We start from the raw sequence: 22170 nt of genomic DNA on the forward strand, positions 1-22170 counted from the left end.
ATACCTACAGTCATACAGACACATTTTGTTCTATAGAGTATAACACACCCTGTCAGTCTGAAGTGTGACTGTGTGTGTGTGTGTGTGTTTGTGTGTGTGTGTGTGTGTGTGTGTGTGTGTTTGTGTGTTTGTGTGTGTGTGTGTGTGTGGTGACCCAGGGGACGGGGTGTCTGTCAGTGTGAGATGAGTGAGTGTGTGACATGTCACAAACATCATCAACTGTCTGATTCTTGTCACAAACACAAAGAGAAAAGCCACTGCAGACTTTGTCCAAAACACATACTCATTTTGGATCTTGTCCTATAGCCCTCCCTCCTCTCCCCATTAGAATATTAATTTGAATTTGTAGAATTTTTATGACTTATGATTATGACTTTTCTTTTCAAATATATTCTAAATAGAATAATATAGCTCTGAATGGCTGAAATAAATTCAAATTTCTAATTGCCTGAGTAAATCAGTTTAAGGTTATCTGGGCCGGAAGCAGCCTCCTTTTAGCACATTTGCACTGATGGATATTGAAAGATAAAGAGGGTCTTTTCATGCAATCATTTTATCTTTAATTATGTGTTTTATTAATGGCACTTTTTATATGGAAATGTCATTATATGACTACTGTGTTTTTTTTTTACTGTGCTTTTGTTTTTTTTTTTACATATTATAGGCAACATTTATTTAGAGCTGCTCTTTTTTAATTAAACACTTTTCCTTTAAAAAATATGGGGCAAAGTGAGTGGCTATTTGAATATCTTTGATGTTCTTTTCAGTGTGTCAGGGAGCTTCCTGATGCAGATTCATAATCAGCTCTGCACGGCCCGCCTGCCTGTCTGCCTGCTTTTTCCAGGAGAGATAGCATTCTGTTCATTACGCGCTTCATTAATTTAAATGCTAATTGATTCTGCGAGGGGGCTTTCAGACCGAGGGCCAAGTCCTGTCTTCCCCATTGATTGTGTGCACGCTGTGTGCACCTGCTGAATCCTGGAGTGACGCGTCCTGACAGAACAGCCTCTCCCGCCTGTCTGTCCGCCTCAAGTGTGCCGCTGATACGGTTTGAGTGCTGCAAGCCAGGGAGACAAGTGCTACACTAAAAACCCCGGAGCGTCTGAGCATACGCTGGTAGTTTAGAGGCCCTGAATAAGAGGTGGAAAGAAAAGCACAGCCAAACACGAATAAAGGTAGCTGGCACACACTTAGTGATTGGAAAAAAAAAACACAGAGCATGGGGCAGTTAAATGATCCATGCTCCGTTGCTAGGAGACACTGGGGCTGGATGCTGCAGATAAACGATGAGTTTCACCCCTGGCGGCGAGCAGAGGGTGGGAGATAGTTTGAGAGAGGAGGGAGGAGAGGGAGGGAGGGAGGGAGGAGAGGGTAGGAGAGGGAAAGTGGAGATAGGGAGAGAAAGATGGGAGGGAGGAGGGGTACGGCGGGGTAAAGGGGAAACCAGGAGCGAGGATGAGGAGAGGAGGAGGAGGAGGAGGTTAGTCACATGACAAACAGAGACATTCTCATTCATGGCTGATAAGCTCCCCCCCCCCCCCCCCCCCCCACACCCCCCCCCCCCCCCCCCCCCCCCCACACACACACACACACACACACACACTTCTTTAGACCTCCATTCCACCTCTATCTTCCTGTCTTCTCCACCTCTCTCCTGTCATTCACAAAAGTTGGTCAGGGCCTGTTTGCTTGTTTTTCTTCAAGGGCCTGCATCCTTCACATGTGCACATTTTCACATTTCAGGCATTCATCTTGACATTCTTAACTTACAGTGAATTACACTTCGACACCCGGGTGTTGATGGACATATTGGCTGCTGTGGGAATCAAACCTGTGAACCTGTTACTTTTAGGATGGTCTCTCTAACCACTAGGCCACCCTGCAAATGATTTATCTCAATTATGGCATTACCTCAGTACAGGCTGCAGTCCTATAATTCTGAGCTGTTATGTTAAATTTGTTGCAGAACGTTTCCTTTCCATCATCATCCTTTGTCCGCCTCACTTAGAAACATCATTAGCAGCAGAGAGAGAGAAAATTAGAATGTAAAACTTTTCTGTGTGAAAACCATCTCATTAATGGACTAGTCACTAGCAGGAGCCAGGAGGGAACCAACGCTGCCACTAAATAAGCACAGGAAAGTGCTTCGTCTAGCACCATACTGGTACTTTCATCCCTCGTCAATCTAGTCGACTCCGGTCAATCCAGCACAAAAGACAGAGGAGGAGAGGAGCATTTCCTCCATCAAATGCGAGGGAAGTGGTGTGTTCTGAGTGCGTGCCGTGATTAGCCCTGAATGTGACGCAGAGGCCTGATTGGCGGAGAGAGCCGGGGGTCAGGCGTTCTGCCAGGGGCTCATACAAAGCTGCTGATTGCTATTCATCCATTGATTACAGTAATTTAGATCTGCAGCGGGCCAAAGGGGCCTATGTCTGGCAGGCTGGCTAGTATGCTGTCTGGGGGGTGCAGTTTGGTTCGTTTAGTGATTTTTGTAGTCAGAGACAAGTGAATGAGGCCTGCAAAAGAACCAAAAACAGTGTCAGGAAGAAGTTATAGCCCCATTGACAAAAGGTGCAACACTGTACTCTAAATACTATTATATTTATCTGAGAGAAAATCTAGGAGATATGATGTGTGTGTGTGCTGCATTGTGTAGATCTCAAACAAAACATAAATATCTATCTGTGCATTATTGAGGGGAAATATGTGATATATAATAATATAATATAATAATACACTATTTGAAGGGTTTCATTCCAAAATGTCATTTCAGAAAAATGATGCTATCAGTCAATATTTCAAAAACACAGATGATTTCACTATTTTGCAAATAAAGGCCTTTAGATGGCACATTACTTTAATCCATAGCATGCTTTACTTTCATGCCAGCAATCATTTTGTAAGTAGGCATCAATGTTTTTTTTAAATGGTGAATATCTCAATTAATTGGTATATGTTATAAAAATAGAAAATAGTTCTCTGCTTACTCTGGTTATTTGAGTGAAAGGTATAAGACAGCAATATGTCTGTTTTTTACCGATCCCTCTGACTTTCAAATGCACATTTGGACACCGTGAGACCTTGGATAATCAAAGTTGATGAGGCAGTTAGTTGAGAATGGTTTTCTAGGAGCGAAGAGAATGATTAATCAAGGAACTGAGCAGCATTGGCCTCTCCACCCGCACACATTACAAGGTTAATCTATCCATTGATTATACCAGTAGAATAAACCATTACTTCACTATAGATTTTCTCCATTTTCGTGTGTGTGTGTGTGTGTGTTCTGCTGCTTCTTTCTATTAATGCCTGGGTACCCTAATATGGCAGCAGGAATTAAAGCAGCTGTAAATTCACATGGATGATAAATGTCACCTTATGTGATACCATCTTATACCTCATCAATTTCCCCATATTGAAAAAATTCATACATATTTAACACAATATTATTTTCACATTTATTGACAAATAAAAACATTTTTTTTTTTTTTACAAAAGCTTTTGTTGCTACCGTAAACCTACGGTGTTTTCACAGGAGTATTAAAAACAACGACTTGTGTAAAGGGCATAAATAGACATTCTAGACATTTGTTGACAGACATGTAAAATAAACTGACATCTTTACTACACTAAAAGGTAGAGGAGACTGTTTGGATGATGAAGACAATAATACATAAGTCCACAACCACACATATGACAAACCTCACTCGGTCATGGCAGGAAACAGCTGTTCCTATAACTTACTCTTTACAGACACCTTGGGTAATGATATAGATAACACTGTTTCAGAGATATCTATAATATTTTTACCCCAAAGGAACAAACAACTTCCTCTTTTTCTCTCACAGACAAACACATTCACATATATAGACGTAGAGTCAATAGAAACCTCATGTAGCGTGAACTTCGACGACCCCATATCACATTGTTCAGCTGTGTGTGTATGCATGTCCATGCGTGCTGCGTGTGCCATGTGTGTTTTATACAATGTGTGTCCATGTGGCGTGCTCCTGGCTGGGCTGTATAGTGTCACACTGCTCGCCCTCTGGGATGCTGCTTTAGAGGTGACCTAGTTCTCCTGATTATTGTCAGCAGAAGGCAGTTTCATCAGCGCGCTTTGTGCCGAGGCATTCAACTGTGCCTTGGACCCTGGGACAGGCCAATTGGACTTGTGTAATGAAGCTCGACACACATGCACACACACGCCCGCACACACACACACACACACACACATATTCATGCAAGAATGTGCGCACACACTCGACGTCCGGTGGTCCAGGGCAGCAGAATTTATAACCGCTATTTATTACCTTCTCCGTTATCAAAGAAATGTGATTCTTCTGCACTATTCTGATGCATGTACCACTGAGCCATTATGGTCCATTATGGGGAGCTGACAGAGATGGAGCAGAGGGTGTTGATGGATGTTGGTGCCACCCGGCTGTCATTACTCTGCCTATCGAGTCTGCCAGACACTTCCCACAAAATGGCCGCGGAACACCAACATGGCTCCGATCAGAGGAATAAATGATTCGCGTCTGATGATCAGTACAAAATGTTACCACATTCACTTGCTGCTCACGCCTGTTTGGAATAACTTACTGGTTTTCTGTGTTATGAGCAGAGAAGCAATACAATCACAGCAAATTTCAATGCCTCTTCAAGGGAGAGTGTACTGTTTGAATGAGCAATATTTACAAAATGAAATGTATCTTTCAAGAAGTACTGCTAATCGTTCAGGAGAAACAAAAAGGAGAGATGCAGAGCATGAAGCAATATGTACAAGAATACTGTAAATTCCCCCACAGGAGAATGGGTGAGTTTACACAGCTGTTGCGATACTGTTATACTGAGTGTAGCAATTCGACTTTATCCTAAAGTTACTCTACAGAATATTCATCAAATACGGAAGCAACACCATTATCACATTCATATAAATAATCAATTATACGCAAGAGTCACTTCAATACTTTCGAATCCATTCATGTGTTTAAAAACAAAAAACAGAACACTGAAGACCAGCTTCACTATCTGTCCTTAACTCCCTTTGGAGGTACGATAAATGTCCTTGAGGTTTAGACACAAAATCCCTTGGTAATGAAAAGAAAAGAAGATGAAGTATAGTCTCTTTGTACACTGCTCTTTACGGGTTAGGGGTCCTTGGAAGTTCATGGATTTTTATAAGGCCCAAGAGAGAGCAGAATGTCACAGATAGAGGGATATCAGTTCATCAGGGTCTCTTTCCCCTTTTGAATGGCGTGGATATCAACAGAAAGGAGCCAATACACAGGAACTCTCTATCTCTGATTCCTTTGTGGTCAAAATGGGCAACGGAGAGAACGGGCGACGGGGAGAGAAAGAGAGAGAGAGAGAGAGAGTGAGAGAGATCAGTCAGTCAATCAACCAGTCATCCAGTCAGTCGGTAACTGTATGCTTATAGCCAGAGGTGCTCAGCATCCCCATCTGCTCTCTCATGGTTGGAGTTGATTGCTTGAGAGTGTAGCTGGCAAACCAAATGGCCCCAGCCGCTCTCTCCTCTCCTCTCTCGTTTCCATTGGCTCTCTATTGGAAGTAATGAGTCACGTCACCAACTTTGCTGCGGTATCACAGTCCTGCAGCAACGCAGGAGAGGAATGAGGGAATGGAAGGAGGAAATGGAGAGGTGAGGAGAGGGACAGAGAGACAGAGAGGCGGACGGAGAAAGAGAAAAAGGCGTGTGTGGCCTTCGTCTGGAGATAGATTGTTTTTCGGGCTCTGCTCCTGGCAGATTCCACATCTATCCACTTCTCCTTTCTCTCCACTCATCTGTCCGTCTCTCTCCTTCGGCCTGGTTGCTCAAAGGAGGCGAGGGACGAAGGACAGATTGACAGAGAGAGAGTTGCATGGATTCCATTTTCTTTTTCAGGCTCTGCCCTTGCCTGCCTCGGTCGTTTCCTCATCTCTCCATTCCCTGGTCTGTCCATCCCTCCATCCTTTCATCCATCATCCTTCGTTCCACACCCCCCACTGTGTCCTGACCGTCACAGCCCTCTGCTGGCGTTGGGTTTCAGCTTGATGAACCACTCTCCTCCAGGATTGCTGTTGTACAGATCCAGAAGGTGTGTGTCGGGATCCAGACAGTGCTCACCTGTGTAACACACACACACACACACACAATTTTACTGAAAGCCTTATTTGTTGGAATTTTTTTTACAGCTGAGCTAAATAAATAATTATTTTTAAATGATTAGTTTTAGGTAACAGTTGATGACTCAACTTTAAATGCCAACAATATGCTCAAATCAGTAATCAAGTTCAGAAGTTTTTCTCCATTAAAAGATTTCTTTCACAAAGCTGAACCCACTGAACAAGTTTTCTATCCACTTTCAATGTATTCTCTCCTCTGTGAGAGCATGTACATGTGTGTGCTAAGCATTTGTCTGCTCTGATAACTGCAGATGCACTGCCCGTGTCTCTCTCTGGCTCTTGCACAGTTCATTACATAAGACCTTGCTAGCCTCATCAGCTCAATGAGCATAAAGACATGCAAATGTCAGAGGCGCTCCGATCAGTCGGAGAGAAATGGCGCAGCATTCCACCTACCGATGTTCCCTCCCACTTCGTAGATGGCACAGTCCGGATAGGCAACAGAGCCATTTCTGTGGGGGAAGACAGACAAGACCTTCGTATCATTCTGTGCATTCCATAAAGGTTTGCTTTGTTGAATGTTGCAAATGAAGAGTTTCAAAAAAATATATAGTCATCAGGTGAAAAAAGTAAAACCAACTATTAAAAATGTACTACCTGGAATCATGTATATTTTTGGAAATCTGACCTGACAAATTCCAGGTGGCATCCTTTTATTGAAAAACAGTGTTTCAAATGACACCCTTTTAGTGATCTTTAGTTTTAGTTCAGTCAGGACAACTCACGTATTGATATTAATAAATTTAGAAATGGTCACGACATGGCAATAAGTTTGGTTTTGGCAAAATTTTTATTGCTATCATCATACCTCCGTAGCTTGCCCTTGCCGTTGTCAGGGCTGGAGAGGAACTGGCGGTGAAACTGGGCTAGCAGGTCTGAGGCCCGGGAGTTGATGTTGACCTGGACCTCCATCGTGCTGCTCACCAGATCCCCAACCTGGACCTTCACTGTGCGGCACGGCTACAGGACACCAAAGAGGGAGAGAATCGTCTATTAACAAACTGCATCAAGGAGTGATTTGTATGAAAATGCATCTGTTACCTTCGGCTAAAGTTACTGTTCTAACTTTTTTCCGAAGTATGAACAGTGGATCATAGGAAGATTAACACCAACAAATAAATCAGGATGAGGTTCCATTAATATTGCATGTTTCCAAAGTGTGTACAGTTGGCCTGACTCATTTATCTGGTGTGCAGCGATTATTGGCCAGTATTTGCTTTTCAAAGATGTATCAGCATTAGCATTGGTTCCACAGACACACAGGAAATTGAGATTTTGGCATGCTAACTTATGGTTATTATTATTATTATTATTATTGTAACTTTGCCCTTTTATCCTTGCCAAAAACCCTATATTGGTTGGGCCGTAGCGCACGGTAAGTAGAGTGTGTTAAGCAGTGCAGTAGTGCGAAACCAGCTGACCTCAGAGGTGTTTTTATCAGGTTTGTCCCGGCTGTCTGTGTGGATCTTCCTCAGCAGGTTCTTGATGCGCCGATCATAAAACTGGTAGCGCCGGTTACTGTTCTCATTCAGCTTACGCACCTGGCTCATTAGGAAGTTAGGGATCTGCAGAGAAAAAACAAAGCAAAACAAATTTTTTTGATGACTGTGTTTCCATATAAAGAAATATATTTTGAATTGAGTTACAGGCATGGCTAATATTTTATTTCCAACTTGTTAGATGAGAACAGGCATATGAAATGTGGAAAATATATACCGGTTTCAAAATAACTGAACTACTTGATGAGTGCTCATCCTCCAACCACCCTCACCCCCTGCTGTAAGTTTCACACATATTCAACTACAGTCAGCTACCGTCCAGAGCAGGTCCTGGTAGCGGATGAGGAGCCTCATAATGTCAGCTGCCTTCTCTGCCTGTCCTTTCTCTGCCCCCTCGGTCAGCCTGCTAGGCACGGCCTTATGGAGGAAGAGGTTGGGAGCCATGATGGTTGCTACGGCCCACAGGTTCATCCTGTTCCTCTTCTCCCTGGACACCACCTTACTGAGGAACTCGAGGAGAGCCTGGAGGAGAGAGGGAAAGCCATATGCACAGGGATGAAGGCATGGAAGCGTGCATACAGACACACACACACACACACACACACACACACACACACACACACACATACACACACACACACACACACACACACACACATACACAAAATGAAAGCCATTTTACTGCAGAACTCCAGCCATTTTGGAATCTGCCAGTAGGTATCAAAATGGATGCAGCCTGAGCGTTCCCAGTTTTACAGAGTGGAAAGAGAATCTTGCACTTTCAACTGAATGATCTGTAAATGGCTTTGTTTGTTTGGCCACCGCACTTGCACTTATACTGACACTCAAAATGGATAAGTATAGATTACGAATGAATGAATCATCCCCAACACTTGTAAGTCTGAGAGGCATGCTAATGCACAGTAATGCTCAACTGTCTCCAGTTGAATCACAGTATTAGTTCATGCGGGTTTTAACTTATATAACAGCCAAACCCACAGACACCTGCAAAATACGCTTCTCAATGCCATAAGCAGAGTGACGGCACACTTATATCAGTGAAAGTGAGTCATGGTTAATGCGGCCATTATATAACCCAAGAGGGTTTAAAATGTGGATTAAAAACAGAACAAAACCACGATGCGTTATAAAACAGTGTGTTGGTCCGTCACCTTTCATGAAAGCACTAATTGTGAGAAATTCAAAGAACTGCATGTAAGACTGGGGTGAGAATCCGACATTACAGCTTTTCCTCAGGGCTCGTCTCGCAAAAGCCTCATTAATTACTTTACTAATTTGGCGTTATTTGTGGATTCTGTAAAAAACCTTGCTTATGCCCTTGTTTATGCCCTGTAAGCTGAAATATTTCTTTCATACTCACTATTTAACTTTAAAAGTAGCTATTTACCAGTTTTCCGCCAGAAACACAAAGCTCTTCACCTTATAGATAACATGAAGAGGGAATGTAGAGAGAGTGTACTGGTATATGTGTTCAGCCTATTCCAAATGAGATAAAATTAAATGTGTATGACATGTGTATGTCTTTGTGTGTGTATGTGCCTATCGTGGAGCATGACAAGCCATTTTGGTCTCTACTTTGTCCTGTGCATTGCTCTGCATGTCCCATAACGTGAAGTGTTATGGAATGTGTATAGTGTGCCAGCGTGTGTGTGTGTGTGTGTGTTTTCAGTCTGTACCTTGAGTGTGTTCCTGTTAGGCTCAGGCAGCAGCAGGATGAGCAGGTTCAACATGTGGAGTTTCTGTTTCAGCTCTGAGATGTCTAGAGGAGGAGGGAGAGAGCAAATATAAGACAGGTTGAACACACACACACACACACACACACACACACACACACACACACACACACACACATGCTCCTCATTTCCTCTGTGTTTGGCCCAAGAATAATGGGATGTGTAAAGATTAATGGCAGTGTGACAGGTGGCCATTAGGTTTGTTAGCTTATGTCTCTGTGGTCACACATCGTTCATCACTCTGCACGCCGCATGCTGATTCTCCACCACCTATACTTCAGCTGCTCATCAATCAGATTATATTAATATCAATACATTTTTTTTTCTTAAGGTGAAACTAATGTGCAAGTAGCTGATCCTTTACACCGGTTTCTCACTGCAGAAGCATCGAGGCAGTGCAGAGACGGCTCTAAAAAAGGCTATCAACTTGTTCATCTTAATGTTGAGAGAGCAAAGAAGATAAGCATCACACAGCGCTGTCATCATGGTAAAGAGACTTAGGTAATTATGATGTGAACCGTGCTGAGCTGTCTGGCTAAGTGGGCAGTAGATTGGCTAGGTAGAGTAGAGGAGGGGAAGGGGAACGGTTGTGTACATGTAATTATCGCAGCTGGACTACTAGATACAGGAGCACCAGAAAACTTCAATTGAAGGATCACATGCTCCTGTATAGAGTTGAGCAAATTCTTCAACCCTTGGGTTTATGAAACCCTTTTCAAAACCAATTAGATAAACTCAAAAGTGCACGGTGGCCAAGCATCCTGTTTTTTCTCAGTTTGTGAAAAGTTGGCATTTTGGAGATAAAAGGTTTTCATCCGACAACAGTGATTTGTACCTTCTGTTCAGGTATAATACAATATCAATGTAATGAGATTTAAAATGTTGTATACTGTACAGAATAACACCACAACAAACCTGAGGTAAAATATGCATTAGGGAATCGGAATCTAACTTTTAATTAGTTACAACTGGCGCTGGTAATCACGTCTTAAACCACTAGCTGTTCCAAGTAAAACCCAAAGAAATGAAAAGCGTCGGGGGCATGAAGTGGTTACACTGACCTCTGACGGCGCTGAAGGTGTTGAGGTGCTCGGCGGTGAGCAGAGGAGCGGGCAGTTCCCGGATGAACTTCTTGAGCAGCGCGGCAGCGTCGTTGGGACTGACCTCGTCCCAGCTCACCGCTCCTGAGTAGAAGTTAGTCTCCAGGTTCTGCTGTAGCAGCTGAGGACAGGGCAGAACCAGACGCTTTCAGAACAACATGATAACAGATAACACATACAGACTGAAAAAAAAATCAACACTATACCAGTCTTTCTATAAGTTCCCACCCAGTTAATTTAACACTTTTGAATAGTTTTGAACAGCCGCCCCAGAGCCATATCAGCTCTATGAGTGGACAAACAACTCTCCAATCAACACTTGTCAACTCCAAATAATTGTCACTGAAAAATCAACACAGCATAGATTCTGATTGATTTTGAAAATCAGTCATGACTGATGAATCGTGGCTCTAATCATCCTAAAAGTCATGTCGCCTACACAGCAAATCTTTCAGTGTTCATAAATGCTGAATTTGCAGTGACAATTATTATTATTATTATTATTATTATTATTATCTCCAATCAACAAGTCTTGATTGGAGAGTTTGTTCCTGATACGGCTCTGGAGCGGCTGTTCAAAACTATCAAGTGATAAATTAACTGTGATGGGTGTGGACTTATATAAAAACTGGCATAAGAGTTGATTTTTAACACTAGAGATTTTGCTGTGTACACACTGTCCACTTGCAGGGCAGCAAGCTAACTCACTAGTGATGCTATCTGTCTCTATTTAAGCCTGTTAGTATTAAGTTAAATTATTGATTCCTATCATTTCACAGTCGGTTGCTCACAGAGACAGCTATATATGTAACAGCTGACATGGATAATATGACAGTCTAATAAAAACACAACATAGTTCCTTCAAATTGGTTCACTGACAATGTAGAAGTGCAAGGTTTGGGCAGGTTTGTATGAGCAGGGGATGAATCCCACAGACCCCGACTAATTCCTGCCTGTCTGTGTTTATTTGTAGTCAGGGTAAAAGCCTGCTGTGATATATTCTGCTAATAGGACAATATGGAGATTCATTCCTTAAGTTATGAGGAGCTTAACAGATCTTTCAGCAGCTGGGGGAGGACAGGTCACAACCAAACCAGACTCGACTTGGTTGTACTCTTATTTTAAAAACCTTTGTAATGGTATTTCTGTATTATGAGATAATAAAATCGAAATAATGTAAAATAAAAACTAGTTGTTGGAATAAAACAAAGTCTAAAATAGAGATGCTGTTTTAATACTGTTATGTTTTGCTCTACTATGATCACTATAAACTAAAGATGAAAAACAAAAATCAGAGACATAACAGGAAATTCATTAAATTTTCTCTGAATGATCATTGTTGACAAATCCATGATCCATTAGCAAGTACTTGATTGATGGACCTATCCTAGTCATTTGTTCCACTTGTGTTTCTCCCTAAGTGCTAAACAGCGCCCTCTGCTGACGACTTCAATTTACTTGATAGACCATCTATTTGAAAACTAAATGTCACAGGGGAGTTTGGCAGCTGAAAAAAACAAGTTTATTGATTTTGTCACACAAGTGTCAACTGTGTTTAAACTAAGTAAAAACTGGTTGATTTTCCACACTGACGTCCAAGCATTTCTGACATTTTACAACGTCAATAATTTAGCCGGACTTCAGGGTCATGAAACATTTTTCTGCATGTTGGAGGCAGCAGTCGTTTAAAGAGAAAAATTGTGAGATTTTGTGTGCTATATCAGCATTGTGTGTTACAGAAAATGACGTGGATCCAGATACTTTACCTTGATTCTGGACTGAGACCCTGGAACCCGCAGGATCCCCTCAGAATCTACTCCTTTCTTCTCCAGAAACGACAACAACTGCAGAGAGAGAGGGAGAGGGAGGGAGAGAGACAGAGAGCAGTGAAAAAAAAAAACAGTGACCGAGGTTTAAAAAAAAAAAAATCAGAGCAAGAGAGGGAGAGAGAGACTTCAGCATAGAGTCGAGCATCAGCAGATATGAATCTCTCGCTTGCCTCTGCTGGTTATTCCCGGTAACTGCTGCCACAAACAGGGTGTGGTCGGTGGATTTCGCATACAGAAGATACGCATACTGATACTGTCCTACGTGCTCTGTCTGAAGGAGTGGCTTGTGTGTTGCACATGGGTAAAATATTCTGAACACACACTGGGAAAAATATGTTTTAGGGGACTTAGATAAATTAAACACACCTCAAGCCCACCTAAATATGTGAAACCATGTTCAGATACTAAAGCTTCTGCCTTTATCTGCTGCATGTAAACCATCTATTAACTATCTGTATTTAAGTTATGAAAGAGGGCATTACTTGAGGAGGTTTTACACAGATATATCTTGTGGGTGCTCACCGCCTGCAGGAACAGAGGGGTCATGCTGTTGGGTTTGACTTTCTGATCATTCTCCAGCAGCGTGGCCAGCGGCACCCCGAAGAGGGCGCTCTCTGGGAAGGAGGAAAGACAGAAAAAAAAACATATTATGTCATGTGGATGGAAGTAAACAATTTACTTTGTTGAATATCTATGGATGACAATAAAAAGTATTAAAAAGTACAAGTAAAGTACTTGGCAAGTACCGTATGCACTTGCAAGTAACTTTTTGGCTCACCTGCCAATGTCTGGTAAACTTAAAAAAATCACCTGACAAGATATATTTTTTACCAACCAAACTAATGAATATCCATTTCTTTTAACAGAAATATGTCACCCTACCAGTTTTCAGGGCTATTCTGTGCATAGAATCTGGTACTGTGTGAAACATTCAATAAACAGACAAGGGCAGATTTAGAGCAGATTTTAATTTGAAACTTGCTCACTCACAATGGATCAAATTTGTAATTCAGCATGTACTGACTTGCCACATGGGAATAACGTTAAGTTTCAACTAACATTCGGCCAGTTAACCATCCAGGCAGCGGAGACACAGGAGGGAAGGTTGGCAGAAGTTAAGATGCTACCAGCCAATCAACAGGCTGTTTGATACGGCCCCTACGCTCTCTTGTGTGTACATGCCACTGTGCATGCTTGTGTGTGTGTGTGCTGCCATACCTGGGATTTTCCTCTTGCCGCTTTTGTGCCTCTTGACCTCGAGCTCCAACAGGTCGCACAGCGCCGTCATGTCGATGAGAGCCAGCTGACGCACCTTCTTCATGTCGCTGTGGGACAGATCCTGGATACGAGTCACACCGAGACGACACCGAGGGCAGATCACCCTCTGAGGGGAGTGGAGAGAGGGAGAGGGAGAGAGAGAGAGAGAGAGAGAGAGAAAGAGAGAGGTATAGGAGGCAGGGGAAAAAAAGAGGATGAAAAGGAAGAGAGTGGGCAGAAGAAAGAGATGGAGGGCGGAGAGGAAAATGTAAAGAAGAGAATGTGTCAGACAGCGTCAAAACATTAACGGATAATTCCTGTACTGTGTATCACTTAACGTCGTTCCCTTTCTCATTTCGGGGGGAAAAGGCATCCGTGTGTATCTAATTAACATGTGTTTTTCGAGTACACTAATTCTTCCCTCTGCAAAGGGAATCTATTTAGCCAGGAATAGAAAAATAAATCTTCTGGACTCTGTAACTCTGTATTCACGCAACAACTCTACTTTTGTTCTGAGCTTATTACTTCATTGCTTTTTTTTCTGCTTAACCCTGTTAAATAACTAACAAGGGAAGGCTGATTAGAAGTAGCTTAAAATAATAATTGTGTGTGTGTGTGTGTGTGTGTTAGAGCTTGACTTGAGCCAAAACCTATTTTTCCTTTAAATGTACAATTTGCAAAGTCCCCCTGCCATTTCATGACATCACTGGAAATCCCCCAGCTTCCCCTTTTTTGGAAAAAAACTTTTGAAATCTCCAAGGAAATTCCATGATCTGGGACTTCTGTTTCAAGCACCTGCAGACGCCCTGGAGAGGGAGAGAGGAGAGAGGGAAGAGAGTTTGTTTCCTTACGGGCAGGGTGCCATCCTCTCTCCTGCGGTGGCTGTTGTTCTGGGGCAGTTTGGCCTGTTTGAGGAAGATGACGGCCTGCTCGCAGTACGCCACGTCTGTGATGAAGATCTCCTCTTTAGGAGCCCCCCGCAGCTGGTGCTCTGGGGTCACAACTGACCAGGACACGCACACACACACACACACACACACGTGCACACACACACACACACACACACACACACACACGCACACACACACCAATCTATTAGTCCAATTCATTTTGAGGAAGTCCATTGTAGAAATAAACAGCACAAGATAAATCAAACACACTCCATGAGGGAACAAGAGGAGGAAGGAAAATGACAATGAAAGCAACTCCACAAATATGAGGAAACGTGAGAAACTCATACCTCCCTAATCTAGCAAATATTTATCTCTGATGACAATCAAAAAGGGAAGCAAAAAGCATCTGGCAGCAGGTTGGCATTTTAAACTGTCTAACAGCAGTCGATACTCAAGACTAACTACAAATGTTCACGTAAATGAAATAAGACCTGAACACTACAGATGCCACTGTCACCAATTAATGTGACAAATCTCCTTCGGTTGATCTTTGTCAGGTCATCTAAACAATATTGCACTTCCTCATCAGCCATTAGTCATGTATCGAGAATGTGCAAAAATGTTTCACTGTTGTTTGATTTGCCTACAGATGCCAACCTGCTGTATGCTTTCGCCATTAAATCCTCAACAAATTAATTACAATAGGCTTACCAATTAGATGTAACTTCAGGCACATGAGCTTTTGTGTTTTTTAATTTTCTTGTATTCTTTTTTCATGTATAAAAGCCTTCATATCATTTACAATTAATCGAGGTGGGGCAAGTGAAGCCTGCACTATAAGGACAGTGGCTTTCCCCAGCAGCAGCACCAGCAACGGGGAGTAAGGGGATTAATCTGAACCAATTAAAAGAGAGATAACAGGGCTGCGGCCTGATCGCAGAGGGTTAGGATTGATGTGAGCCACTAATCAGGCTCACATCAATCTGCTGCTCACCTGACTTCTTCAGATCTGATTTTTAAGACACGCACAAGACACACAAGTAGTTTGTAAGTTGATCTGAACACGTAAACTGACAGTCTATTCAACTGTAACGACAATTTTATGTGGCTGATTCGGGGGTGCTGGTGGAGGTGGGGTAAAGACTTGTTTTCCCACATTTCAAATAATTCTAATCTATCATCAACGGGGATGTAACGAATGAGAAAGAGAAAATTATGTCACAGACAGTCAGAATTAGTGTGCGATGTTTTACTCACAGGAGGCTGGACAATAACCACACATTCCTGTTTGCACCTGTATAACCACTTCTGACTGGCTATGACAAGACTGTCACCTCTTTGTTATTCCCTTTAGTTACTTGCCATTTTTTTTATTTTGGCTCACTGTGACTGCATTGAGCAGCTCTTACCTGATAGTGGTGTTTTGGCAACCGATGCCATACTGTGCTGGGCTAGGTCCCCACTATGCTGAGACTCAGGGAGAAGGGTCTGGTGAAAAAGGAGAACATATAAAGAGAAATCAACAACAGGCAACACTTGGAATGAGGAAAAATAATACAATAATTTCTGTTTGGAGCAACTTCTACTTAAAAATCAGTGACATCTGCTAATGAGAATGACAAGCGATTCATCATTTCTCCACCGCTGGGAATAAAAGTTGTTTTATTTTGTCAGTTGAGTAGATGGACGAGGATAAAGGGAGTGTTTCTCAGTGATAAAGGACCGATAGGGATCAAAAGAACAGTGTTTCTATTCCCCTCTCAGTGCTGCTCAAACAGACAGTGGGGACAAAGCATGGCCTTTACATGTGATTTGCCTTTATTCTCATAGGTCAGCAGCCCCTCTGCTTGGAACATGACAGTAGAATACACTGAGGATGCTAATAAGTCCCTTGCCGAGTCCTGACAGACACCAGGGGAATGGATAGTTGTATATTCTTCTGCATACAACCTTGGCACAGAAAGGCTCTGCTCACATTTAAACCTGTGTTTCTTTTGCCAAGGGATTCTATAATCATAGCTGTTATTCTGGGAATGGAAACCAGGGCAATGAATGAAATTGTAGTTATGTGGCTATCTGGCAAAATTCTCTGGTGTTTTGAAGAACTATGCATACATGTACCGAATGTAATGTATGGATGCATGTACACATGTTGGAATACATACAGTAGATAGTAGTAGTTTCTTTGCATTAGAATCACAACATAGAAGAAAATAAAATTTGTTGTAGGGTCAGTCTTCTGTCAGAATTTGTAGATTCTTTGAAGCTATGGGCGGCTGTGTAAAGGGCACCTTCAAAAAAAATATAACCTTATGTTTTCTGTGATACTCTATTGATCCTGAAAGGAGCAATTCTCTTTTTTGCTAGTACCTCTCCACAGGGAGGTCAGAGGTCAGGGTCAAGACAGCGCCCCTGCAGCTGAAAGGGAGTCTTGCTGTCACTGAAACAGTTCAAAGACCTTCACAGTTTCAGAGTTTTAAAATGTCCTGACCTGGGCGATAGGGGAGTTGAAGACGTCGCGGACGTCGCGGGGCGGGGGCTTGTTCCTCTTGCGGAGGGACAGCGTGTAGGAGTCCAGTCGCCGCTGGACGGCCTCAGCTTGGGTCCGGGTCAGAGTGGACAGCAGAACGGCGTCATCTACATCCTCGCTGTCCTCGCTGATGAGGTTGGACAAACCGGCATCGGCCAGCCACTGCTCCTCCTGTTCGCCCTCTGAGACACACACACACAAACACACACACACACACACCAGGCATAAAGAGATATGAATACGCATAGATGCAGACATGTAAATACACACATAGTCATAACATGAACAGTCATGAACTGAAAACAGCGGCAAGATGTGGAGAAAATGCAACTTAAAATCTTAAAATGTATATAATGTTATAATACTGAAGTATATTTTTAAATTTGTTGGCAACATTTATTTTCATTTATTTTTGCTAGATTACTGAAATGTATACAATAGTTGGCAAATAGTTAAAATTGAAATACTGGGGCATGAATACACATAGACACATGTAGGTATAAATACAGGCATGGGCACAGCCACAGGTTTGAACAGGGATGCACACACACACACACACACACACACATACACACACACACACACACACACACACACACACACACACACACACACACACACACACACAGATAAAGACTTCAGAGGGGTTTATTCACTTCAAAAGTGGAACTAAAACAGTGCATCTATTTAACATAATACCAAAAGGATCACCGGGTAATAATGGGTATATCAGATTATTTGAATGGACATAAAAGAGCATTCCCATCAAGTCAGCATTCATGAACGGCTATTTGGCTTTTGCACATAAAAGACGCCTGCCTGCCATAGAGTGTTTGATACTGTTGTCATGGCGATGAGCGCTGCTTTGCCGCATGAGAGTCAGAAAGCCGATATGTTGCCATGGCAAATGCATAATTTCACAGAACATTTCAGTGGCAGTTGTGTTGAATATTCATACTATTTAAGCCTCACGCGCTGTCTTCCCATGAACCCATCGGCTGCCGTCTGAGCAGTACAAAACGATACAGGAAGTGCTCTTTCTATCTGACCTAATTCTACGAGTGCGGTATTTACCCTCTGACTGTCTGGAGTCTCTCCTGGTGCCGTCAAGGTCTGCGTAGCCACTCCCCTGTCGGATGGTCTCCACCTCACTCCAGAAGGAGTCCAGGCACAGTTTGTCAGGGTGCTGCTCCTGATCCTGGGACGGCGGTGTGTGTGTGGCGTGGGTGTGTTCAGCGGCTGCCTGGTCCTGCGGGCTGGCCCAGGGCTCCACGTTCATCTCGGAGGGGCTGGGATCTCTGATGCAAACATACACACATGTAAGGAAATCGCACGCATGCATACAAACAAACAAGCATGCGGGCGAAAAAATAACCCAAACAAAAACACACAAACATATACAAACGCAGGAAGAAATGCTGAAGACTGGAGCGATGCAGGGAGGATAAATCAGCCAGGAGAGCCCTGAGAGATGGAGAGACAAAAGGAGTGGGATGGAGGGAGGGCCGGAGTGAAGAGAGAGATGCCGAGCGTGGACACAAAGGGGGGTCTCTATTGTTCTTGCAAAATGTGGCCTGGAGGCATAATACCGTGTGTAACCACTAGATGTCACCGCAACGCTGTGAGGTCTGTCTTTTCTAGGGGTTACACCCTTCCATCTACCGAAACCTCTCTGCGATACATCAGTGTAACACAATAACATTGGAAGACACACTGTGCACAGGAGGAAAAAAAACATACATCTGAATTTGCTCTCAATTTCCTTTACAAACACCAGCAGAATAGCTACACCCATGACTTTTCATGATAACATAACTGTGGGCATTGTTCTCAGACAACAATGGGACACACACACACACACACTGCGCTGGCACACTAGCAAAGTTAGTGGTAAGGAGTAACAACAACCTCAAGCACTAAAATGCAACCTAGTGATTACACACAGAGGAAGTGGTCAGCTGACTCACCCGACTGGAGCGCAGTTCAGTCACATTCTACAAGTCAGCAAATCTCAAGAGAGACTCCATCCTCTCTTCTGAATTTCTGTGGAATGCCTGTAGGGCAGGCTTGATGGCTTGTCACTGGAAATACCTAGCACTTCAATGGAAATACCTAGCACTTCAATAACCACCAGTATCTGAGGAATTAATGTGGTTATAAAGGGAGAGACAATGGCATGGTAATTGACCTATATATTAGAACTAGAAATACCCAACATACTTTTGGGTTGTTTTCATGATGAACATATCAACCTCTTCCTCATAAATGCCCTCATTAAGTACAGGGAAGTGTAGCTTTTTTTTCGTTTTTAAATTCAATGAGGGCGATAGGCAGAGCAATCTGTTCTAGATCAATGCTTTGACATGTTAAACCAGTTTCATGGTGTGTCAGAGTCGGGGGGGGGGGGGGGGGGGGGGGCAGCTGTGGTGTCAGGAGTTTCATTTAGCTACTTACACTCACTGAAAGCTTCTTAAATTTCTTAGAAAATAGTAATTCTGATTCCTATACAAGGAAAAGGGTCATATACTAGACCCATACTCTATTCTAGTTCAGTAATATTGCATCATACACAGATGAATGATGCAATATAAAGCAAGAAAATGTCAGTATCAATGGGCCACTTAACATTTGGAGCTATTTATATCACCATGGAAATCAAAGTAATTCAATGAAAGAAAAAAAAAAAATCTAGACTGTTATATTCTGTGCCGCCATATAATCATTGATTCAGTCACATTCAATCAATGATTTCATCTGAAAGACCTTCAACACTTCAGCTGTGTTCTGAGCTTTTGACAAAATACTGTTATTACAAAAAAGCATAGATTCATAACCACAAAATATCTAAACAAAAACAGCAAAACATGAAATCTATTTTCTCCGTCACCTGCCCTACTATAACGCTCCGATAACCCCAAAGACAGAGCGATATGGACATAATAAGGCCTCTCATCCTCATACAGCATCTGGCTGGCACCGACATCCCAACCTCACACACAGCTGTCCGAAGCCAAAACATGTGTTCACAACCTGCTGCTACTTGTGGATAAAATACATGAAGCCTGAGAGATCAGAGGTGTGCAGACAGCAGAGCCACAGCAGGACCCTGCTTCTGTCAGCTGATGATTGACTGGAATCAGTTCATCAACATAATGTAGGCATATAGAAAAAGAGACAGGATTCTCTGATATGATAATCGGGTTCCATGACAATTTCCCAATCAAATCAGAATATTATAATATCATTATTTTGAAATGGGGAAAAAAGTAAACCACTGACAAGCTCACACGAGTAACTTGATTTCTATCCCCAAAAGGAATGAAGCATTTTTTCTACACAGTCACACAATTTTCATGCACTTTAAGTGTTAGGATAACAGGAAATATCACACCTCAAAATAGGGTCACCTCCTAAAAAAGGTTGGGAACCCCTGTGTTTGTGGATAACACCGTTGTGTAGTCCACAGCAGAAGCTACAACTGCCACAACTGCATGGGTTTGAATCTTGAATGCTATGATGCTGTATCTTAGCATTCAGATTTTATTTACTGCCACACACTGTGGCATCTACAACTTCATGATTGGCAACTTCAAGTGTAGACAACATCCAACTCCTTTACCAAAACATCTGTGTCTGGAGCCGCTGATCCAGCCCCAAGTGCAGTTGTGTCTCAGCGGACCTACCTGTCTTTTTTGGTGCGTGTGGGAGGCTTGGCACGCCTGCCACTGACTGGGTGTCGGGTTGGACGGAACCTGAATCGGTTCCACCTGGTGCGAGGAAACGGCGCGGTGGGGCCGAGCCTGCTCACCACCATCTCCTCTCTGCCTCCCATATCCTTAGTGCTGGGGGAATCCAGGAGCTACAGTCCAGCACAAAACCTAGCTTTATCCAGTCGTGGTGGTTGGACACCGTGTGAGAGCGAGTAAATCTGTCCCCTGCTCCAGTTTCTTAGTGTGAAACTTATGTGTGGTGCAAGAGGCTGATGCTGCAAGGCTTTACGGAGGCCAAGGGCAATGTGGCGTGTTTGTGAGCTGAGCTGGAGCTGGAGCTGGAATGCAGGAGGGAGTGACGACTCCAGTACATCATCACGTCATTCACACCTGTCCCCTCCCTCACTGCTCCGAGGTGACACACCCTGCCTGCCTGCTCGACGGCCATCAACTTCCTCTGAACTTCAAACAGGAATGCACAAACTACACTTTAACACCCCAAACCCTCTACCACTTAAAAACAAAAACACTTTGGCTGAAACACAATATGGAAATTGCTCTTGCTAGTCCAGTTGAAGTCTAATGGAGATAAAAGATCAACCCTCAAGCTACATAAGTGAAAGGGCATAAGTCGACTAACTTAAAGGGCCACTGACACTGACATGTACAGCTAGGGGCATTTCATTGGCCTTTTAGTGTATACAACTCTACTTAAGCTAATTAATCAAGGGTCCTTTGTTGGAAAGAGAGAGCAGTTTATCAGCCCTTTGGTGGACTATTATATGTCTATAATTAAGTTACACAAACGGATCAAAGGATGAAGGATGTTTTGTTGACACATTTCAATAGCAAACTTAAAGTTGGTGGTTGAGCTCACAATGCAAACAGGTAATCTTACCCCAACTAAATATCACATACTTCTGTAATGACAACTCTAATGACATGGCATACTAAATCAAATCACACCATATACAGTATAGAAGACAGCTCACTGTTGCAACATTCACATTCCCATAGGTGACATCCTAGTTCAACCTCATACCTGAGCGAGGCTAACAATAACTGGATGTCAAGTGGGTGGCTGTGTATGTGCGTGTGTGTTTGTGTGTGTGTGTGTGTGTGTGTGTGTGTGTGTGTGTGTGTGAGTGAGAGAGAGAGAGAGTGAAATTTAGAGGGAGGAGATAAAGACAGAAAAACAGTCTCTCAAGTTCCTCAAGTGAAACAGGCCTGTCAACATTGCTTGCTACCCCAACCACCCCCCTCCCCCACTGCCACCCCAACCACACACACACACACAGTCTTACTTATGTCACTTTTGGGGTTTTTACATAGACTTACATTCATTTCCTGGAGACTTACCTTAACCATAACCATAACCACTACTTGCCTAAACCTAACCCTTATCCTAACCTTAA

At 42.9% G+C, this 22170-nt stretch overlaps 1 protein-coding gene across 1 annotated transcript; it reads right to left on the reverse strand.

Moving 5' to 3' along the window:
• Positions 1 to 3469: 3469 nt before the first annotated feature.
• On the reverse strand, positions 3470 to 21044 carry LOC139644109 (rho GTPase-activating protein 40). Its single transcript, XM_071519490.1, has 15 exons — positions 20729 to 21044; positions 18120 to 18343; positions 17007 to 17227; positions 15925 to 16003; positions 14474 to 14625; positions 13584 to 13749; positions 12888 to 12979; positions 12303 to 12380; positions 10498 to 10657; positions 9380 to 9462; positions 7998 to 8204; positions 7605 to 7748; positions 6992 to 7143; positions 6580 to 6635; positions 3470 to 6124 (listed from the first exon to the last, which is right to left on the reverse strand). Exons 1-15 carry the CDS (start codon positions 20875 to 20877, stop codon positions 6018 to 6020), a joined length of 2070 nt encoding a protein of 689 aa, XP_071375591.1. The 5' UTR covers positions 20878 to 21044; the 3' UTR covers positions 3470 to 6017.
• Positions 21045 to 22170: the final 1126 nt, after the last annotated feature.

This window comes from Centroberyx affinis, unplaced genomic scaffold, assembly GCF_046629955.1.
Source record: "Centroberyx affinis isolate AG114_WGS23_722 - 3 ecotype Tasmania unplaced genomic scaffold, CSIRO-AGI_Caff_v1 ptg000702l_1, whole genome shotgun sequence".
NCBI lineage: Eukaryota > Metazoa > Chordata > Actinopteri > Beryciformes > Berycidae > Centroberyx > Centroberyx affinis.